At 39.5% G+C, this 23,169-nt stretch overlaps 1 protein-coding gene across 4 annotated transcripts in view; it reads left to right on the top strand.

The window, feature by feature from the left end:
* Positions 1 to 413: 413 nt before the first annotated feature.
* The window catches only part of PPP1R12A (protein phosphatase 1 regulatory subunit 12A), a 113,145-nt gene continuing 90,389 nt past the window's right edge, over positions 414 to 23,169 (top strand). For 2 of the 4 annotated variants that reach the window (XM_032687735.1, XM_032687734.1), the window contains exon 1: positions 484 to 826. In XM_032687735.1, the coding sequence (XP_032543626.1) occupies positions 590 to 826 (237 nt within the window). In that variant the 5' untranslated portion in view covers positions 484 to 589. Of the gene's footprint in view, positions 827 to 23,169 lie in introns of all 4 variants that reach the window. The other 2 variants (XM_032687732.1, XM_032687733.1) reach the window with 2 other exon arrangements.

Below are 23,169 nucleotides of genomic sequence, written 5' to 3'. Positions count from 1 at the left end.
CAGTTCCTGATGAAGAGTCTCTCTCCGGCTACCCTGTGGGCCCCCTAAAGGATAGGTGCAAATGTGGAAGGAAGTGTAGGGGCAAATGGCAGCTGGTGCTTTTGTATGTCACACTGGCCTGACGTAGTCATGTGTAACCTCCCAAAACAAAGGACCCTCAGGAGCTGTCCCATTTCTTTCCTCTTTTCCCTCCAAGTGTCTGCACGTGCCCCGTTTGTCATTACAGGCAGAAACACGGGTGTTGCTACAGGTGACACAGAGGTCGCACGCAAGGGCTGGCAGCATCTTCAGCTGAGCTGCCCGACGCAGCCATAAAACCACTGACTCCCCCACCTCCACGCCCACCTCCACGCCCACCTCCACTCCGGCACCGCCCATCCCGCGCCGCTCGCGCACGCGCCCCTCCCCCTGGAGCTCTCGCGAGGTTATGCTAACGAGCAGCCACCGCCCCGCCCCTCCGATCCCCGCCCGCCCCGCGCCCTCCGGCTGGGCGGGTGAGCGCGCGCGGCCGCGGTGCGCTGTGGGATAGTGGCGGTATAAAGTGTACGCTCGGCGCGGCCGGGGCTGAGGGGGCCGGCGCGAGCGGGGTATGAAGATGGCGGACGCCAAGCAGAAGCGGAACGAGCAGCTGAAGCGCTGGATCGGCTCCGAGACCGACCTGGAGCCGCCCGTGGTCAAGCGCAAGAAGACCAAGGTGAAGTTCGACGACGGCGCTGTGTTCCTGGCCGCCTGCTCCAGCGGGGACACTGAGGAGGTGCTGCGGTTGCTGGAGCGGGGCGCCGACATCAACTACGCCAATGTGGACGGGCTGACCGCGCTCCACCAGGTCGGTGCGGGGCTGATCGAGGGGGGCCTGGCCGGGTCAGGCAGGCGGAGAAGGAGGGGGCGAGGCCGGCCGAATGTTCCCCTCGGCGGAGGTGGAGGAGGAAGAAGGGGCCGGAGGCGGCCGCGCTCCCTCCGCTGGGGGGTGTCGGGGCGGGGAGGCGGCGGCGGGGTCGGGCTGGGACAGGCCGGAGGGGCCGGGGCCGAGCCCCGGGGCCGGCGGGGCTGCAGGGGCGGGAGGCTGCACCCCCTCCCCGCGGGCCGGGCGTCGGAAGGGGCGGCTGGGCCTCTCCTCTGGCGGGGAGGAGGTGCCGCTGACCCCTTTCGCTTTCCCCTGTTGGCAGCGCCTCCCTTGGAGGGCCGGGGGCAGCGGGCCCTGCCCTGAGAGGGTTGCGGGGTCGGGGGCAGCTGCTCCCCGGCGCGGGGGGGGTGGCTGCAGATGAGGAAGGCGGACTCGCTTTCCCCGCTGCCCCTTGCCTGGGATCCCGGTAGCAGTTCCCTGCGTCCCCCGTCTCCACGGTTCCGCAGCAGTTGAGCCGATTAAACCCCGCTCGTGTGTGCGAGCAGGCGTGGGGAGAGACGGATCATCTATTTCTCTCCGGTTTCTATGGGGAACCAGTGTTTTGTTCCTTATATAGAAACGCGTATCAATAAGAGGTTGCTTGTTTTCGTTACCGATGGCTCCCGCCGCAGTGGGAAAGCTGAACTTCAAGGGAAGCAGGGCTCTTACATTTTTCTTCCGTGCGTTGGAAAGTAGTAAAAAACCCAATCCATATCGCTTTGTTCTGGTTGTGAGTATGTGGGAGGGGGTTGGTGCCGAGGGAGATAACTTTCACTTGGGCCGGGGGGGAATGGAAGGGAAACTGGCTATGGAGTTTCCTCAAAATGGATGCTTTGTGCATGTTGAACTTCATAGCAGTCTGATTGGAATCTCAAAACGTTAGCCAAATAAGGAAAGGCTGTGGCAATCCGGAGATAATGCGGGTTTGCCTGAATAGTTTTTTTCTCTAGAAGGCCAAAAGCTTCCACACAATATTAGATTCACTGAATATTTGGAAAGCAAAAAATGATCTTTGACGGACTAGCTTCTTATTCTTAATTTTAGAAGTTCTTCAGTAGTTTAAAAGAAAAATCTTAGTGATTATGAGGTGTAGGTTGATCAAGTAGAAATTTTCCCAAAATGATTAGGTGAGGTAGTTAGGATATTGTTTTTACGCACCACTTTTTTCACATAAACAAAAAATGAGATGGTTAGTTTATTTTCTGCATTCCATATAGATTTTTCAAGGGTGTGAGACTCTAGAGATACATAAATTGCCCTGCAGTTATCCCCTCCTGAAGATAAAAGTTTCTATCACTCTTTGCTCTGTTTCCTGTGTATGAGTTGTCACTTGCTCCCCTGTAAAGGGTGTTGGTTTACTTTCAGTTGTGAACTGAACTGGAAGAATGAATGTGTGTTGTGGTTAAGCCTGTCAGCATGTTACTGCAGCACAGTTACCTGACTGCAGGCTAGCCCGTCACTTCAGTATGAGTTTTATGTATTTATCCTCCTCTCATCAAGTTATGATTACTTCATGCTTCCAGGGAGCTCTGTCCTAGAAGTCATACCTTAACTGGTTAGATCCTTGAGTCTGCAAGTTACTGTACTCCAGTGATTGGTAGTGATTCGTAGGAAAGGATGACGTTTGGCTGAACTCTATTGTTAGAATAAGAGATGGCGTTATCTCTCTTTACGAAGTCCCGATGGCATTTTCAAAATGTCTTTGATACTATATACAACAAAGCTTTCATCAGGATAATTCTACACTTATTCTCTCCTTTTTACCTGTAGTCAGCTTGCCATTTGGAAGGTAAAAGTTGAAGGGAACAGAGGGAAAGATTTACATCACTTCTAAAATTCTTACTCACTCTCCCACCCCCCCTTTAGTGATACCAAAGGGCCTTTTCTGATTCTATGATATTGAAAGCAAATAAGAAGATCGGTTGTAAAGTTATAATCCTCTTGAGGCAGTCCCATAAATGAATGTTGCCTGTTGCTATTTAAAAAAAAAAAAGGCATATAACAAATCCCTGCCTATAACCAACTCTGAATGGTTTCACTTCATTATTATCAATTAGTCTTATTTTCCTCTAATATGCCATATAAAACGTGTGAGTCAAACATGATGCAGTCTATGACATGGATTCATTTAATCAGATTTGGCTGTGGCATGATCAAAGCTGTGTCTGTTCTCAAAGGAAACTTCAGAAGCTTGTCATTCTTCCTCACAGTTTTGACTGACTGATGTCAGTTGTGTCAAAGTCCATGTTGTTGTGTTTCAGACCGCTGTGGTTTGCTGGTGCGTTGTGCGTTTTTGGTTGGGTGGTTTTTTTGTTTTGTGTCATCTGTCAGATCCCATGTAGATGTTACTGCTTCACAAGAATAAATTTATCATAGCAAAGAGAAAATGATTGTACCTCTTTGGGTTGTGTCTTTTTTTTTTTTCTTCCATCAGATTTCTTTTTGCAGTTATGGAGGGCAAATGCATGTGTCTGAAATAGCAATAGAATTAAATATTTAATATACTGTTTAGCTTCTGATTTTCCTGATGCATATGGCAGTTATAGGAAGAGACTTAAGCTGTGTTTTCTTTTCCATGGCCCAGGTAGTTGGAAGTGCTGAGAGGGAAGTACCATTAATCCTGAAATTCTGATAGACTTCAGATCTGGTCTTTAGTGGAGCATCAAGCTTTCACTAAAGCCATTAGCTAAGCTTTTCCTTTATCAATGGGGTAGAATACCATCACCATCAGAAAGCTTTATGTAGAATTGTTTCTCTTTCTGCATATGGGAAAGAAAAAATTACAGTTGACTTGGTAACTCAATTGTGGAAGGGGGGATTATATTTGTAGGTACCTGCTTCATGTCTTGATACTGCCAATGAGTAATTTTGATTTATATTTGCATGTGCATAAATGAGGGGACTTGACTGCATCATATCTGAGGATAGGTCAATTAAATTTTTTTGAGATCTTGCAGAAGGGGAAAAACTTGTCATTATGTGATTATTATTATTCCTGTATGTAATAGTGTCAAATGTCACTTACTTTAAGAACTTGTTCTAGCACAAGTTCTCAGATTAGGCCTTTAGCACAAAGGACCAAACTGTGTGTACCATTTTTCTGTCTCAGAGATATGTGCAATGTAGGATATTGCAGCAGGATAATATGTACTCTGCTGCATAACCTGCATTTATATTGTGTGCATGTGTCTGGAAGACCAGAAAACTTACTTTTAAATTAGACCTTAAATTTACAATCAGATGTCAATGTTTACAATGCATTACTTTACTAGAAGTTGGTTTTCAGTGTTGCATTCGCAGACAGTTGTCATGCAGGACGAGATCTAACTTAAAGATAAGTGCAACTTTTCTAATCTCCTTAACAATTGAATGTAATGGGAACTTGAGACAAAAAAGAAGCCCAAAGGTGAGCTGTGACCTTGCAGGTTATTAGTTTCTGCAGAGTGGGGGGAGTGAAAGTGTCATATTCTGAAATAATGTTAAGAAGAGATAATATACGATTTTCAATAAAACCTGGTCCCTTTGAGGGCAGACGTATTTCTTCAAAGTGATGTTCAGTTCTGTCACCCTGAAAGCTTAACACCTGTCCTTCCTCAGAGTTTAGACTCTCTTCTGCTTTCCCTGGCTTCCATGAAAGAGAACTTGTTTCACTAGCTCTGAGTGGAATTTATTGCTTAGGTGGCTGAAAGTAGTTTGTCTAGAAGTTATGTAGAGCTTTGTACAGGAAAGAGGAGCCCACCCTTTCTGGGCAGCACATGGGAAGGCTGTGTGTAGTAGGGAGGGACCATGATGTGGCCAGTTTCCTGGAAGCCTGGATTTCCTGTGCACGCTGCTCCCCTGGGAGTATGGGATGTGCACTGTGGAGTACCTGCACTCTCCTGATAAAGAAAGTGGCTGAGATTAGGCTGTGCTTAGGTATGACAATTTATGCAGCCTGCTTTTTGACTGCCTTTTTTTCTTTGAGGCTGCTCAGACTTAGGAGATAGTAACCTGGTTTTTGGCCTCATTCTCTCCGGTGAGAAGGTGAGTGCTGCAGCCTAATTCCACTACATAGCATGAAAAGAATTATGTCCTGATCTTACTTCTTCCTGGGGAGGGTACTGCTTTGGAGCTAAGATAAGGGAAATTGTCTTGGCTGTTTGTGTGTGGGGATCATCGAGTACCTGTAGGGGGTGTTACTGGTGAAGGCCCCTGCTCCTTGATGGATTCATGTGCTCTCTTTTCGTCTGGGACAAGTACAGTTTACTTAAGCAATATTCCTTAAAGTCTGTCTCTCTGTATCAAATAGTGGTTTTCTGCAACTCCTCAACTACTAAGCTGAATATGAAGGTCAGACTGTTTTACCAACATTTACATAGCTACGTATCAGTTTGCAGGCAGAGCAGTCTGCAGTGTTAAGTACAAGTTGATCCTTTGGTAGTAATTAAGGTGTCATGTGTTTCACTGAAATCTTCCTTTTTCTAGCTGAGTAAGGACAGGTGTTGGTGTCTTAATATTTCCTTGAAAAGTTCTGTCAGGACTTCTGTTGGCATATTCTTAGAACTTGATATAGTAATGAGCATTGTTACAGTTGGCATCAACTGTCCTTGTTACATACAACACCCTTTCAAACACCAAGTGATACCAAAGGTACATAAAATCTACCAGCACTGGATCCATTTGCCTTAGAACTTGAGAAGAGGGCATTAAGTCACACTGTTGGGATCCTTTTTGATGAATGATAACACGGGTCATGTATTTGAGCTGGGGCCACAGCATGTCAAGTTGTAAGAGCAAAGAACAGGTTGTTACAGTCTTAAATCTGTAAGGTGTTTGCATCATAGCAGGAGCACCCCAACAACCAAGGGTAAGGAAGGTGTGGAAATAGCTCAGAGCTATCCTAGTAAAGTTACCCTCTTTTGGAGGGGAAGCAACCTTGCAATCACCAAACTTCCTAACACTCTCATTGTAGATGTTCTACAACTGAGAATTTTGGAGAAATTTGCTAACCTTGTATTATTTTATCCTGGCTTTTTTTTTTTTTTTTTTAAGTTTTCTGTCTGTGCGACAAAGCACAGAGAAAAAGGGTCCTGAAATAATGGTAATATTGACTTTACTTGGTGATTAGACTACAGAGGCATATTTGTTTAAAATCCCTTTTGTAATAGGAGTTGGTTCTTGTGTGGGCCATAGATCTTTCTCGCTTTGGTTACAGTAGCTAGGTTCAGATTGTACAATAAATACTTGTTAACTTTCTACTGATTTTACCATCTAAGATTTTTTTTTTTTCCTCTTTGAAATGGAGGTAAGAAGAGGAATAAAAAAAGGTGTGATTTTTCATAATGTACTGTAAGTATAATAGTGAAAATCTTAAATGCATTCAAAAGAATTGTGTTCTTTTTGGTGTTTTATAAAAGAAACAAATAACCATCTCTTCACCTTTTTTAAGTGTATTATTTCTGAGTGGTCTGTCAAGTCTGAACCTGGGATTTCTGTTTTCTTTTCATTGCTATGGATATTTCTTGTACACAGATAGAATAACTCAAGTGAATTCTAGCATATAGAAATTATTAAAGTATTTAAAGCCAGTTTCCATGTTAGCATAACTGACAGATTTCTTAAACTTGCTAGTCATGGGGGAAGAGTTCTACATTCCAATATAAGGATGAATTCAGCTGGTAGGGCTTTGGTGTTTACTGAAGCTAATGTTCAGGGACAGTTTCTGCTGGTCTATAGATATGAATTTCACCGTAGCATTATTACTGCTTTTATAGTAGAGCTTTGTCTATGATTTTCTACATATTCTGATCTGGTTTCGGTATTATTAGAACGCATTTTCATGACAAGTCATCAAAAAACACCTTGTAAGAGTAGATGAGATGTGCTGTTTTATGTAAGAATCAAACTAATGGGAACATGGTTGAGTCAAGGCCTTTTTGATATTAGCTTTGTAGTAGCAATAATGCTATTTTTTACCAAATTACTGGATTTCAGTTTGTTAGCTAAATCTGAGGCTAGGAGACAGAAGCAGTCTGTATAAATCACTAGTAGAGATACCACTTAAGTCTTCTGAGGGACCTGTATTCCAGGTTTAAGAATATATATTAAATTTTAGTTGGAACAGATAATTTGACAGGGTCCTGTCCAGTTCTTTGTTTATCGCTTTCCTCATACTCTCACTCTCTCAAAGTTATTACTTAGCCTAGTTAGACACTTGCTACAATCCTCTCAAAACTTGAGAGCCCAGTAATTGATAGCCTCTCTCTGTGTGATTGTGTCTCCGAAGGCTGGACTCACACCCTGTGAAATTGAGGAACATGCACATATTCTGGCAAATACTGAAATTTTATCCAGGGATATATTCAGATGAGTTAGATTTAGACCAACTAATATGCTCTGAAAGGAACGTGGTGGTAGTTTTGGACAACTGTAGCAGGAGTACACCTTTTCTGGGATTCTTGCAACCAAGAAATTGTAAATTATATCTTTACTACTGTATTGTAATATAAATATAGTTTATGACATGTAAGACATGCAGCATATGAGGACATTGGCCTAACAAATATTATATCAGTGCTCAACAATATATTTTTCTTCATTGATCTGGGCAATAGTAAAATGCAGACTGGAGTTCAGCTGCAAGGCAGTGGAGCCATCTGTAAGCTGGGCAGCTTCTAGTGCTGCTGGATGGGTGGTGACATTCCAAGCTCCTTTACTTTCCTATATGCATTCTTGAAATGACAGTCAGTGGAAAGCATGGCATAAGAGTGGCAGCATTCCTCAGCTGTTTCCTTTCTAGTAGTTTGAAAACTGTAAGATCAAACAAGTAGGCAAAAGATGGTCAGGGTACTTGAGGGTATGGGGGAAGCATTGTTGGGTTTTTTTGTTTGTTTGGTTGGTTTTTTTTTTTGGCAAGACCTGATACCCAGCTTTTCTGTTTTAGCTGTTTTTTGAGCTCACAGAATCAGCCTCTGTGCTTATCCTGGAAACACTGCATCTTTTGATGGCTCTTTCACAAAACCAAAATTAGAGCAATATGATGAAGTTTTTGAACAAGACTGTTTCCCATTTATGCCTGTGTTAGCACTTACCCATAACAATATATTTGTTAGACTAATGGCTTCTAAAGGTCTGTTAAACAGAGTGAAGAGTGGAGTTGGCTTTATGAAGAGGGTGAAACCCCTGAGAAAATCTTAACCACTAAATGTAGCCTCACTTTGGGGCTGCACACAGACTTAGGTTTGTCTTCAAGACTGCAAGTAAATAGTTCCTATACTACCTTAATTTCTGAATATTTACATTTGGTCTGTAACTAGCACATAACCATCTATTTTGATACTAAATTATCTCTAAGCTATGGTTGTTGGAAATGGTTCTAACCCCTAAAACCTTCAATCTCACTGATTTTTTTTTTTTTATCTTTTATTTTTAAATCAGTCTGAAATATCCTTTGATTTATTTTCCTGTGTTACAATTGTAATTCAGGCTCTTGAGTTCAAACTATGACAGCTTGCTTTAATGTGACTAGTAAGCCAGCCAGTGGTGATTACTATACAAGTTTTAGTTCTGGGGTATTATTTATTTAGTTTTGCAGTTTCTGTTTTACCATACTGACAGTGAAGCTAGAAGAGTAGCCAGAGTTTTCTGTATACATACTTGAGTATTTGAGGTTTCCTGTACCTCAGAGAATTATGTGCGAGTCTTGGCCTGTGTTGTGGATCTGAAATATATGTATTTTCACGTGAATTTCAGTTTCCTGAGGTTGTCCCAAGTCTTAACAAAAGTACTGTTTGTGCAGTATGATCACAAATATATGCAATTATACTTGAATAAGTAGGCTTAATTAAATGAATAATCTTAATGAAATCAATTAGTTTTCCAAAAGTGTGCCTCCCCATCCCAACAATGAAACAATCCAAAACTACTTGTATTATCTCCTCAATCAATTTGAATTTTTATTACCTTCCTTGTGTTCTGTACAATATAAGTAACACTGCTTATTGTCGTTGCATTATTAAATTATTTTTTAGCTAGTTATGAAAAGTCAGTACTTTTAAACTTGTTTTGTTAACCTGTTATTTGAAAATGCTTTTAAACCTGGTGCTTTAGGTTCTGAACTTGCTGCAAATTTGGGCAAAAATTATTTACCTTAGGTTTTAGTCAAAGTGAAAAGTGAAAGTTACGGTGACAGCATTATGTCTGTGGACCAAATTTGGACTCTTGTTATTAAGGCACAGTCTCATTTCTATGAAATTCTATAAAACAATGTCTTTAGAAAGCTTGCCAAATTTCACAATTTGCTACCACTTTTACTTCGCCCAATTACTGTAGCAAGTTGAATTATTTTAGGTCCTAACAATAAAGATTTTTTTTTTTTTTCATGAGGAGTCTGTACTTTGTCTCCTACTCAGTAGAAAATGCAAGTAAAGTGTGTTACCTCTGAAAGAAGAATTTTTGTGTAATGTCACTTTCTCAGCTTCTGAGTGTAGCAGAGCAGAGAGGGTGAGTTGTGCTAACACGGACTGGCAGTGGCTTTTTGTGGATGAATTTCTCTGGACATGGCTTTCTGGTCACTGATTTTCTGCTTGCTTGCAGACAGCCTTGCAAAATGCTTGGCACTTGTGTGTCCCTATAGCTATGCTTGGATATGTGTAACAGTGGTACTGAATACTAGCACTTGGATGTTGCAGTGCTTATTGGGTATTGGTAGGCTTAGGAAGAGAAGCAGCTTTCCTCCACCTCTGTAAAGGAGTAACCTAACAGATCTAGTGGCTCTTGTGCTTAACACTTCTAAAATACTTGTAAAATACTGAAGGTGGGCTTTGGCCTCATCTATCAAATATGGCTCCAAAGAAGGCTTATGAAGTTACTGTATAAACCAAGTTTTACCTATAGCTGTATGTAAATATAGCAGTGGTGATTTTAAAACTACTATTTTTAAGGAAAATACGGAACAACTTGGTGTGAATGCCAGAAGATACATTATGTATTTTATGTTTTATCAGTTAGCCATGTAAGATGTGGGGGTGGGGGAGCTCTGTCTCGATTGTTTTCTCAGCAGTTGAAGAGGTTGCTATACTCTATAATACAGTAAAAAAGTGTTGATTGTAACTACAACAATGGCATTTGAAAGCTCAAGTGGCTGTTAGGACTTGACTGCTGCAAATAAATATTTTTAGAATTTTTTTCTCCAAAAAGCTTACTCACATGAGAATTGGTGTACTGGTGAACAAGTTACTATAGCTTTCTGAAGCATGATCATTTGTAGGTTCTATGGCATAGGGAACATGGAAATGGGAGTTTTTCTGGATGTATATGGAGCAGTTCCTGAGAGAAGATCAACTGTTGGGTGTCAGCTTCAGTTTGACCTATAAAAACTTTACAAAAGCCAGAAAAGCCTACTAAAACAAAATGTGTGATTAATAAGATGGTGGATTTTAAAAGCTGTTGATGCTATTAATGGTTTGGCATCCTTTTTTAGAGTAAGTGACCTGCCGTGTCAGGTGCATATGCTGGATTAAAACATAAAACCACAAAAGCTGTGGCATGGAAAAGCTTGCATGATAGTATTCTTATTAAAGACATTTTGCTTTTAAGTTTGTTTGTAGGTGGTTTTTGTTTTTTTTTTTAATTTGAGTGGGGTTTTTTTAAAATTTGAGGGCTTTTTTTTTGTTTTAAACAGCATATAAATTAAAAAAGCATTAGTAAAAGTTGAAGGCATGCAAGCTATGGGGATTCAAAGTAAAAAACCAAACAGCACTTAAATGTAACTTTCTATTAAGGAGCATTGGCATCAGAGCCATAGTTTCTTCAGTGGCATCATTCATCATCAACTACTCGGAGATATGACTTGAAGAGGTGATGTGTAACTTCCCCCTTTTTGGAGATCCTCCAGGGACTTAGTATCCGAGCAGCTGTTTGCTTACCTGCACCAGGACTTAGTGTTTTCAAGACAGAAAATCTCATGACTGCATTTGGAAGGCTTTCTCTTAATTTCTTCTAGGATTTTGAGCACTTCTCATTTCTTCTCTGTAATTACCTAATATTATTTTCTATTGCCAAGATAAATGACCTAAACATGTGAGAATTTTCTTGGTGTTTTTTTTCCCTGTTCATTTTGCTTTGTCATGTTTTGCTGATAATGTATTTAGTAACATGCTTTACATTCTGTTAATACTTGGAGGGTGCTTATGCAGAACTTAAGTAACAGCCTAAATCAACTGATTTGGACTACTTTATTGCAGCTTAAACTGCAAATATTACTTGGGTATTAAACTTTAGGTCAGAACCTTCAATTTCTAAAACATATATGGTTTAAAATCTGGCTTCAGATGTTTGGCAGTTGAGCTCAGGCATGATAGGCTTTAAAACTGAGGAGTGTCACTTAAGTAGGAGTGACATCACTAACTTTTTATCAATACACTTCTGTGCTTATCTTTAATAGCTGTCTGTGATTCATGAGACCCATATTACATCGTACAGTTGCATAAGTTTCTCTTTTAAGAAGTTCTACCTAGAGGAAGTTGGGCACGGGGAGAGTATGATTCCCTCCTTGCTTGAAACACTGTATTCATACAACAACAATACTGTTGCCAGTTTAGCAGAGAATGCAGAGTGGAGGGAAGTTCTTGCTTACAAGACTATGCTAATACACAATGAGTAGCAGAGTGATGGTGGTCTGCTGGAATAACTAGGCGAAGGTAATGTGTCTGCCCCACTTTCTTTGGGTGAGTGGAGGGGATGAGAGCAGCAACTAATTTGAAAATTACACCTGGTACAGTGTCTAAACTGAAAATTACAGTAGGGCCACAAGTTACTGGCTAAATGGGTTGGTCTGTCATGCTGAGAAAATCCTCTCTTTAGCCATCAAGGCATGTGTTTCTGTAGTTGAGCCGGTGGTTCTGGCTACTTTGCTATCTTGGATTTGAATTGTGTGTTCTGCTGCTTTTTTAACCTGGGGCTTTTGACGTGTCATCAGGCGTCTCTGTCACATGTAATGTCCAGAAAAGCAAGAATCAAAGGGAAGTGCTGCATCTCACTGAATGAGTGGAAAAGGTCAGATTGGACTGGTTATGGTAAAAGCTGTAGGAGATGCAATATGAAGTGAAGCTCACTGAAATACTGGTGCAGAAGATGCTATAGTTACAAGCAGCTGTAGTCAAGAAAAGTTACATTTTTGCAATGGAAATAGATATCCCTTATCAGCAGGTACCAGGGGGTTATAGATTAGAGCAAACTTGTAGTGATTTTGATTGTTTACTTAACTTTAGAAGCATTTGGAGATGTCAAACTCTTTGATCTGTTTCACTTAAAGAACTTTTTGACTCTATCCCAAAGAGTGGTAGTGTATTTTTAAAACAGGCTGTTGTGATGGTTATGATGTAAGTGTATATATTTTCCTCCCCTCCCACTTCGAGTGTAAGTTACATTCTATGGTTAACAGTTCTTAACATCTTGAGTGTCTTTGCAGCTATTAGGAGGAAATGTTTTCATGCCATTTAGTTTATTGACTCTTGTGGTATCTCTTGTGTTAAGGATCAAATATGGAGGTGTGCTGTAGAACCTAAATGTATTGTAGTGATGTAATAAACCTGTAATATCACCATCTTCATACTGTTTTTACTAGAGTTTACAGCTGCTAGAGTTACTGTATGAATAGTACAGGTGCTTAGGTTGTTAATAGTGCTCTTTAGCCATAAAACAAAGAGTTAAAATTTCGGCTTGAATTGTCTCTGAATCTTCTACAGCATTCTTTTTGAGCTTGGGAATTCAAGTGAACGTCAGCAGTATTTTTTTTTTTTTTTTAGAAGAATGTTCAAATTGGCAAGCTTTAACTTTGTACTCTTCATTTTTGCATTGAGTTTGACTTGTGATTTCATTGTATAGGTCCCACATACAATGAAAGAATTCAGAATTTTTTGTATTGTCATAATTCAGTCATATATTATGCCCGTAGTTGTAACAACTTGTTCTTCCACTAAGTGCCATAAATCAGTAATCCTTTTTTTCCTGAATTCTTTCAAAGGACTGTGGATATTCTGCACTTGCTAGTTGGCAAACATGTTGAGTTGTACAGGCCACTCAATTTGGAGATAGAGAAGTCTTTGACTGCGTGAAGCCAAAGTCCTGACTCTACATTACTGTGATATGAGATTATTTAATTTATAACTTCATCCAACACTTGAGCTAAAACTGCTAGAAGCAGATATAAAATTCTCCAGTAACAGCTGAATCTCAGTAGTAAAGTTCAGTGCAACTTTTGCCCCAGCTGAGGAAGTTATGGTGCACTTGCTTTGATGAACTTAGATTTTATTTTCTGCAGGTACTGGCACAAGCAGCTCCTTCAGCTTGTAACCAGCTATGATGTGTAATCAAGTATAGCCAGATTGCTCTGACCTCCTGCGAGTTGGTCTCCTAAAATGGAAATTATTCATTTTGCAGATGGAAATTGGAGCCAAGCAGCTGTGAATTCCAGGAGACAAATACTGAAGCAAATTCATAACTTTGTTCTTCTGTTCAACAACCAAATGAAAGTTATTTGCCACTTGTTTTCAGTCTGTGATTCAAAGATCTTTTCTGTGAAGTCAGCAAATATTTGTATGAAGACAGTGCTTAATATCCAGAGTTTTTTTTGTTAGCTTGTTTAAATAAGTCTTTTTTTCAAAATCCTCACTTTCCCTAGCTCCTTCCTGTAAAACAACAAATTCTTGCTATTCCCCAGCCCTCACTTCTGTGGCTGCTGTTACGGGGAGTTTTGTTAATTTGCATTTAATCACTTTTACAGATGAATGGCAGGAAAGTAGGATAGCTTGCCAAATATGTGTGCACATTTTCATGCAGCAGTGATGCTGATTACCTGCAGTTGTAGAAGTTGGTGTAGAACTGCTGATATAAAAGGCCTATTAAAAGTGGCAAACTACATGCATACAGATGGTAATTCCACAAATCTGTGCTCTGCTGTGGCTCACTGTAACTGTACTGTCGAGGCGAAAGGTTTACTGTTCCATGTCCGGTTTAGCTTTGGAAATAAGACAAAACCTGGGTGAAATTGTATTAGTGCTATGCTACTGTTCTGTGGTGTTCCCAGGAAACTACTTATTTAAATTTATAAAACCATAATCTGACTGTTTTAGAAGTCTTTTTAGTCTTGTGTTGAAGTTTGCTGTATATTTCAGATTTTCATGGAGGCTTGCAACTAGCACTACTTGAGGTTTAGTTTTTGACAAAAATCTGACTTACAGGCAAAGGCAGAGCTGGAAATATATGCAGGCAAACTACCAAACAACTCTGCCAACATGTTCCCAAGGGTCCTACGTAAACTGGAAGAAAAATTATGCAGCCTCCTTAAACTGCAATCCTGGTAGCCATATTGAAACCTTGTCTTTGAAGAAAGAAGGATATTGTGTAGTGCCCTAAGGCTGCAAAAAACCTAATACAGTGGCATAAATAGGCAAAATGGTAAGGATCTTTACCCAATAGGCAGGTCACACCATAAATTCTTTTTGATGAAAAGTGCTTTTTTGGAGGACAATTAAAAAGGTGAAAGACAACGTAGAGCTGTGGTTTGATGAAAATTACTAAAAAAAAAATACTTTTACTGGTCCTTGAAGACAAAAACCTGCTGTTGCACAGGTTTCACAATCTTTCTAATTTACCTCTCAAGGAGTAGACACTGAGTGTGGTACTACTTTGTTATGAGGTGGGCTGTATTTAAAGTATATAAAGTACTTCTAGATACTGGCTGTTGAGTACCTAGTGGAAGGCTCTACTACTTCTACCACTGAAGTATCTGGAAGATATTTGTTTAACCTTTGTCCCTTTGCCTGAATACTCTTAAGTGAAACAAAAATGAGAGGGTTTTCTTTAAAGTAAAAGACTTTTTTTTTAAAAATCTGAGTTATGTGACTTTTGATTTATAGGGTCTAAGGAATTCTGACTTCAAGTCCTTGGCCACAAAAGGCAAGTAAATATTTGGAGACAGGATACTTACTATAGTAGTGTACCAAACAGTCTTCTGCTTGGCCTCTTTTTTTTTTTTTTTTTTTTCTCCCCCTTCCCAAGGCTACCCGAAGGAGTAGAATGATTTTTACTCTGCACCTCTTTTAACTTTGTACATTTAGCCAACAGTTTTAGAATGCTGTTTGATATTATATTGGCCTTGATAGCTTGTAGTGTGGTCTTTCTTGTTTTAGTCAGTCGAGGCAAGGAGTTTCTCTCCAGTCTAAATGCAGGCTTCAGTGTGCTGAGCAGGGATGGCTTTGCTCAGTCTATTTCTGGATGTAAGAGCTTACTTTTTTTGGCAGGTAGGTAGGCACGTGTTGTGTTGTAATCTTTCCACCTACTGCAAAGTTAGTCTGGACAGAAGCTGTGTGGTCTTAGTTCTGAAAAGTGTGATATGGAAGCAGAGAAACTACTGGTGAGAAGGAATGGCAGCAGCATACCAAACAGAAAAGGTTTGTTATGGAAAGAAAGTAACAAGTTTTGTTATAGCAAAGTATTCTTTGTTCTGCAAAGCAGAAATGTAAAATGCAGTTGCTAACTTTCAATGCTGTATAAGCAAGCAAATATTTATTTAATACATGTGTTATCTTGCATTACTTTCCTAGAGTTTTCAGAAATCTTATCTTAGATTGTCTTTTGACTTTTTTTTTTAAAAAAGGACATGGGAACAGGTGAGTTAAGAGAAGAGGTGGAGGCACTGGCTTGATGAGAAATGAATTTGAAAAGGAGTTTTGGGGTTTTTTTGTTTGTTTGTTTGTTTTTTTTAATGAAAGTATGGTTTAGATTGACTGCTTTGAATAATGATTCTTAGAATTGGATGCAGAAATTTAGATGCTCAGTATAGTTCTTCTAGGAGTATTGTTTGGGGAGATGTGGACTTTTACTGGTGTGCTAACTAATGCTTGTCTGCCTGTTTGGGGTTTTTTTGGTGTGTTTTTTTTTTTTTTCCTTTTTGAAGACTCTGCTGGTTTTTAGTACACTCAGGCAGCTTTTTGGCTACTGAAGCTGAAATCTTTTCCAGAAAACCTGAATTGCTTCACAGATGTGGTTATAGATATTTCTGGAGGTCCTGGTGCATGTTTAGAGCTCCTGGGTGTTACAGTAATACAGGAACTTAAGTGGTAACTGCTGTACTCAATAGCTTTTCTCTCATGGTGTGCCTGACATACAGATGCAGGAGTAATTCCTGATGAAACAGTGGCTTCACTTGTCCTAGGCTCCGTATAGACCTCTGGAGACATCATTCCTGCTCTACAGTGCATCATACTGGAAGATATGGATGAAGTTTGGCAAGGAAGAATACAACCAAATATATAAAATGTGCTTGCTTGCATTTTAATGTTGAATTCTTGTTGAAGAAAAATAAATTTTATTAAATAGGTTGTACTTCTTCTGTATCTGTACCTGGTGAATTGAGGGGCACTATAGTAATACTGGGGGAGGAAAAATTGTCCACAGTTCCTGGGCTGTTTTATGTTTGCTTTGTGGTGTTTTGTTATCTGATGAACTTATCTGATGAACTTAGAGTAGTTGGGTAGACATAACTATTCAAAATTTCTTTTGAATGTGACAGAGTATCTTCGAACAGTCTGTAGTTTTTAATAAGTTTTCATTTATGTGGAGCCTAGTTCCTAAAGTAATAAATTAAAACTAAATGGTTGGTTACCTTCTAGAAGTTGTGATGGTATAAGTTAAGACACCTGGTGGCAAAAAAAAAAGTCCCTAAAATCCATCCAAAAGGTGTTAAACTGTTGCTGTGTGTTACTTGATGGCAAGGAAGGCATGGGTTAAATTTTGTATATTGGTATTTTAGTATTGTAAAGTTTTTGGGGTTTTTTAAAAGTAGATAGGCTCTTGCTTCAAGCTCATTGTAATTGTTAAATTCAGCAAATTTTATCTTGCTTTAACCATAGTTCTGTAGTTGTGATGTTCTGAACATACTTAGACTGAAAGCATCCAATAAAAATAAAGGTAGCTTGCAGTAATGGAAAAAATGACTCAGTACAAGTTGAGAACAGAAATTAGCCAAAAGGCAAACAGTAATCCTTAAAACAGCAGCTAAGTATAAGCACTTCATAAACTAGATTTAAGATCATTCTGTTCTTCTGGTTTTCCAGTTACACGAGCACTTCAGTTGTAGTGTTTATGTGTTATTTTTACTAAAATTTCCCAGTTTTGCCAAACCGATTTCATACTTGGGTGTACTAGGATTGATCTACTACCTTATTTAAGGACCATAACCCAACACAATACAGTAATCTGAGAATAAAGTACAATTTAACTGAGGAAACTTATACCACACACTTCAAAATGACACCTGAAGCATAAGGGTGGTGCCAGTTCGTCTTCTGCCGATAGCTGCATATTTCTTTGGAGTAACAAGGAGGTTGCTGGTGACAAAAGGGCCATCAACTGTTCAGCTTCTCTGGTACTAGTCTGCATGCCAGAGTTCTGAGATGTAGATCAATTTTCAAATGTAAGAAATAACCCATTTCCTTATGAGCAAGACAAATCATGTATTGCAGTTCCATATTTAACCTTCATTTAGACCTCATATCTTCAGTTCAAGACGTTAAGTACAGGGTAATTTTAAATATTAAGCATTAATAGGGAAGACTGCTTTAATTAGGGAGTCATTGCTTCATAGCTGTGAGTGACACTAGGTCATAGATGTCTCATATAAAGAATTGATGTTGATCAAATTAACAATAAGGTGCTTCTTTCCTTGGATTCTTATTTAATTCAAGCTGTTCTATCTGTACCTTTGCCCAAAGTAAAACTAATAAATAGAATATTTGTCTTAAATTACCCAGTCATATTCTGCAGTGTTATACTCTTGGTAGACGTGTAGCAGGTACCTACCAAAAAAATACCTGGAACACGGCAATTGGGTTTTACAGACACCTCTTTTGTTACTTCAGTGCTCCCTAAATATGCTTATAAATAACATGACAGGAACTAACTCCTGATTTTATGGCATCCAAATGAGCTCCAAATTACTGAAAACTGGCTTTGTCATTTGGTTTCTTAAGAGGAAGTGAAAATTAAACACAGCTTATTCTTAAAGTTCTTAATAACTTTTTTCAAGGCGATAATTCTCAGTTTTACACTCATTTTACCTTCCCACATTCACTCTTTGATGATGTTGGCTCCTGCGTGAATGATGTCTCTATTATGCAGATGGTTTAAAGCACAAGCATGCATGGACTTCTTCCCTAGATAGCATTAGCTTTCCAAATAAGAATGGGGAAATTCTGGAGCGAGGGCTTTGGCTTACCTGTAAGGCATTGGCCACATTTCAGTCCATCAGTGTTTTCTAGTTTCATTGTTGGAGTCCACCTGAACACAGTGATTTAAAACATCGGGAAAATAAACACAATTCATTTTTTTTTTGTTGTCCAATTTATGATAAAATTGATTTAAGTTACGCTTGATAACTTCTTAATCAACTATTGCTAATCATTCTTTTAAGAACGTTGTTAATCCATGTCTGACACCTTCATCGGGAAACCTCAGTTATCAATGCTTGTCTAAGAAACAATGATTAATTTATTTACAAGTCTTTATAGGCTTCTAGTGGGGACAGTAGTGAGCACAGACTCAAGAACTGGATGTTACTTCTACACCTGGAAACACTTATACTCCTCTAAATACCACAACTTGAGAAGAATTATCCATAAGGCTTGCCCATCTGTGGCTCAACTCTCCAGCCCTGTCTTGGTATACTTGGAGTGTTCTTTTTCAGTACTCACGTTTAAAATCATATATTCTAGATTCCCCTAAACTATAGCTGTAACTTCAATGGATCTTTCCAGTTTTTCCCTATCTCTAGAACAATAAACAACTCCTATCCACGCACACAGTTAGTATCTGTTTTAGGTAAATGAATTGCTTAGCAAAAGGAATTACCTGTGGTAATACCTAAACCTGTTCTACTGCAGTACTTATCAAAGTGCTGTTTCTGATCTCTTGGATAATTATATACTCTGCTTTTGGAATAGTGTGGTTAAATGCAAACTTCCAGAGCAGCAAGGTGATGTGAGTGTATTTTGTCTCACCACTTTTTTTACTTGCCATCTTCTTGTGGGGCAACTTTGATACAACTCAGCTCTTTCTTCAACTTGGTTAATTGCCTCATCCATTCATAGATGTACTGGTGTCCTATTTTTCATTAGGGCTATGGGAAAGGATTTGCATAACCATCTTAAAGCCCTTTTTTCTGAAACTCAACATCTACATTGATTTTTAAGGGAAATTTATACATATTTTATTATTAAATATATTAACAAAATGGTGCTGTAGAAAAAACAAAGAACACCCGCAAAGTTACTGGAAGCTTCTTGCCCAGAAGTGACAGCTAGTCTGGATGTGAACTTTTCTTCACTTTGAGCTTGGAAAGCTGGGGTTGCATTCTGCTTTCACAACTGTGTACTCTGCAGTTGAGATGCAATTTTGTGATTAGAGTGAGGATGAGCACTGCCCCAGCATGTGATCAAGGTCAGCTGTTGTTAGGTTTTGAAAGAAGAGTGCTTGTTTTCCTTTGTGACCTTACAAGGCTTAAAACTTCTAAGTTGTCTCTTATTAAAGCTTTTAATTTGCCCTGACCTGGATTTTCATTCTTCTCCTAAATGATCGGAAAGGCTGGTGGGCTGAGTTTTGTTGATAGTCAGTTACCTTCTCCTCTCACAGTTCCTAGGGCAGCAGGAGTGGTATGAGGAAGAGGAAGGAGATGAACTGATTCTAAAATTTTTAGCTAATGACTGCTAGTGACTGGTTACAAGGTCCAGAGTGACTGTGCAGCATCAGCTGATGCCTGTATAGAACCCCACTCCTTGTGCATTGTGGCTCAGGATGTGTAAATGTAAAGTATGTGGCTGTTTTAGCAGCCTGTTCTGTCCTAGACATTAGTGATTTCCTTGGGAAGAAAATAGTCTATAGCCCAGACTAAATTGGATAGGGAAAAAACTTACCTGCCATCTCATTTCCTTCTCCCTTTTGCCTACTAGCACATTACAGAGGACTTTGGTGTGCTCATGTTATTAGGTCTGCAGCATGCTACAGTTGTGTTGAGTCTTTTGCCTAACCTGATTTAGTCTAATGAGTAAGTCCTCAGCAGAGCAGTAATAGGTATTTTCTGTGCCATTCCTAAGGCCAGGAGTGTGTTAATGTTATGTTGCTTCAGTGTTGGCACTTCATATTTAGTACAGGATTGATAGAGAATAAGTTTGATTCTAGAAGTGTCTCAGTACTGAGCCCTTCCAAACGAAAGCTCACCATCCCAGCTGAGGCATCCCCCAGAGGCAATCTCTGCCCTTGAAGATTTCTTCTAAATAGAGCCAATATATTTGGCTTTTTGAGTCCAAGCTCACATAAAATGTGCGTGCTTTTAACAAGTTGATACCCTGCAGAGCAAAAATATAGTTGTAGCTACTATAAAGTTATCTGAAGTATCTTGGTATAATGATATATTTTTCTGAAATAAGCATGCATTTACTTTAGATACTTAGGGATGTAGATACTCTGAACTACAGTGCTGTCGTTGTTATAGCCTAAATGCCTACTTAAGCACAGTGCTTACTCATTGACAGCTCCTGTACATTCCCATGCTCATTCACTCTTCTGTAGAGAAGTTTAATTTGTTCACTTGGCAAGTCATGTGGTAGATGAACTTGCAGTTGGAGTGCAGTAACTTCTAAAATACTGGTATAAGAACTAATTGAGCAGTCCATTAAATTACTGCTTAGGACAACTCAACATAAGATCTTGAGAAGTGGAGTCTTAGCTCTCCTCTGTGGATAAAATCACATAAATCTACAGCTTCTTATGGGATCTTTTTAATTTGGGGGAATGCTAGTCAAATGAATTCCAAACTTGAGTAGAGGTGGTTCTAGATTCACAGTGGAGCACATAGGTTTCAAAGGTGTTTAGTACTGAGGGCAAATTTAAGATCAAACTAAAATTTCATCTTTTACACAAATGTAGTTGTCATCTCTCCTCTTTGTGTGTGTATTTTTATATTTTCATGCTGGCACATACCTCTGACTTAGGCTTTTTGTATTCCTGTATTTGTCTGTCTAATCCTAAAGTTGGTATATATCTCTTTTTTGCTCCTTCTTTGAGACTGATGTTTCCTTCCATTGTCTTGAAAGTTCCCTTGCCCTTCTCAAGTGGAAGCCCTGCAGTCCTCTTTATTTTGCACCACTGTCTGTTCAAGAATGGTGCTTTCTCTAGTTCTCCCTGTCCTTTCTCTGTAGACCGTGTATTACCATCTCCTTATAAGCACTTGCTCGTTAGAGTTATTCTTGTTGGAATCTGGGCTACAAATAATCTTTCCATGCAGCAAGTTGCTGCCTCAGATGTATGCAGGCTGCAGCCAGTGGCTGGCAGGGAGATTCATTTGCTGTCAGACCCCTGAATTAGGCTTTTCTGGTACTTTTCATGTGCACCAAAATCAAGGGCATTGTGTTTATGAATGCTGCCTGCAGTTTGGAAATTGATCTGGTCTTAATATTATGTAAAGAAATGTATTCAGTTGAATGTTAAGCAGTAGATTCTTCTGGAAGGCTACTTACATGAACTCGGTTAAGGCGAAAGTAGTGCTGTATCTGTAAGGTTTAATTCTAAAGTGTCTTAAAAATGTACTGCAAATGTTCAACTTAACTATAATATATAAACTAAATAGACTGCGTGGATCTGATTTGTGTAGGCATTTTCCTTGGGAATCCCAGTACCTTATATGGTCAACTTGCTTTGTAGTTCCAGTGAAATGAAGGCAGCCATCCAACAACAGGGAAAAAAAAGCCAGCCTGGCTGGCTTTAGCTTTGTCTATAATACCCTGTTTCTTGGCCTCCTTCAGTAGTACAGTAGCTAATTATTAAAAATAAAAGTGTGCAAGAGCCTGTGTAGCAAGTAGAAGAGATTTCTTTTGTAGTTGTGACTTTATACTTAAGATTTAATGTTAATTTAGTAAAGAGTAGTAGTATATTGATGATACAGTTTTGTTGCATAATGTACTATTGCCATCATGTAAATTGTTGTGCCTTTACTCAAGCTTGTTGTAAAGTGGTGATAATTCCTGTAGCTGTTACAGACAGAGTTTAGCCAACAGAATCCAGCATGCTTTTTTCTGTGTGCTTGGCCTGTTTGTTAACTGCTTGAATCACACCATGTTAAGGGTTGGAGTGGACCTTAAAGTCCTTTATCCACTGAGTGGTCCATCCATCAAATCCATGTCTCTCCAATTCAGAGATAAGGATATTGGTGGAACAGTGTCAAATGCTTTGCATAAATCCAGGTAGATGATGTCAGTTGCTCTGCCCCTGTCCACCAATGCTGTAACCCTGCCAGATGCTAAGAGTTTAAATAAATGCCTTTTGTGGCTTGCATATTAAGGGATTGCTTCAGAGGAATCTGCTTCAGGTTCCTATGGAAAGAGCATCTCAGTGGAGTAGCACCAGTCATTGAAAATGACAAGTTTGTAGTTGAGGTAAGCTACCCTGCATTTACTCTCAAGTATTAGGATGCACATAAGCTTTACTGTAATGCTCCTTGTGATAATTTGTACACCTGTACTTTAAAAAACCCCTCCTGAATGAGAGGCTAGACTGTTAAACTTAGTCATATCTCTTTATTCAGATACACAGGATCCTGTTTTACAAGAAGTATGATAAATCGAGCATGCAAGAATGTCAGCACCTTTCCTTGGAGTCCTCATAGAAACACAACATATTTTCTATTGTGGAAAAGAAAAATGGAGCACTTTGTCACTTACCTACTGTGATGAGAGTAGTATCAGTAAAAATGCTATAATATTAATTTTACTTGTAGTGAAGAGGGTTTTTTCTATATCTGGCTGTCTAAGGCCTTTAGGATTCTTTCAGTTAATCATATAGCTCCAGTGCCTGGTTTGTATGAAAAGGAAAGGACAGTCTACTGAGATCAGTAATAAGTCATCTCTGCTTGGGCTGATATGGGGCATTCCAATCAGTTTTCAGAAAAGCAGCTTTTGCTTCTTTGTCTTTTGGTTGCAGCTTCTGCTGTTTTGATGTAATGACTTCAACTTATTGTATTAGCAGAAACTGTGATTGATTTTGTAGTCATGTATTGCATGGTCATCAGCATCATTTTGTTCTAGGCTGAAGACTTCTGGCCTAGTGAGTTCTTCTTTTTCAGGAAGATAGTCCATCCCTTTGGTCAAAACATGGATCTTCTATAAACTCTTACTATAATTTTAGGTTACGAAGCTGTAAAGGATGATGGATTTTTTTTTTTAATACAGAATCAGATTGGGAGAAGCAAGCAGAAG

Source organism: Chiroxiphia lanceolata, chromosome 5, assembly GCF_009829145.1.
Source record: "Chiroxiphia lanceolata isolate bChiLan1 chromosome 5, bChiLan1.pri, whole genome shotgun sequence".
Taxonomy (NCBI): Eukaryota; Metazoa; Chordata; class Aves; order Passeriformes; family Pipridae; genus Chiroxiphia; species Chiroxiphia lanceolata.
The sequence above is the reverse complement of the archived record's forward strand: the minus strand, read 5'-3'. Positions and strand labels throughout refer to the sequence as shown.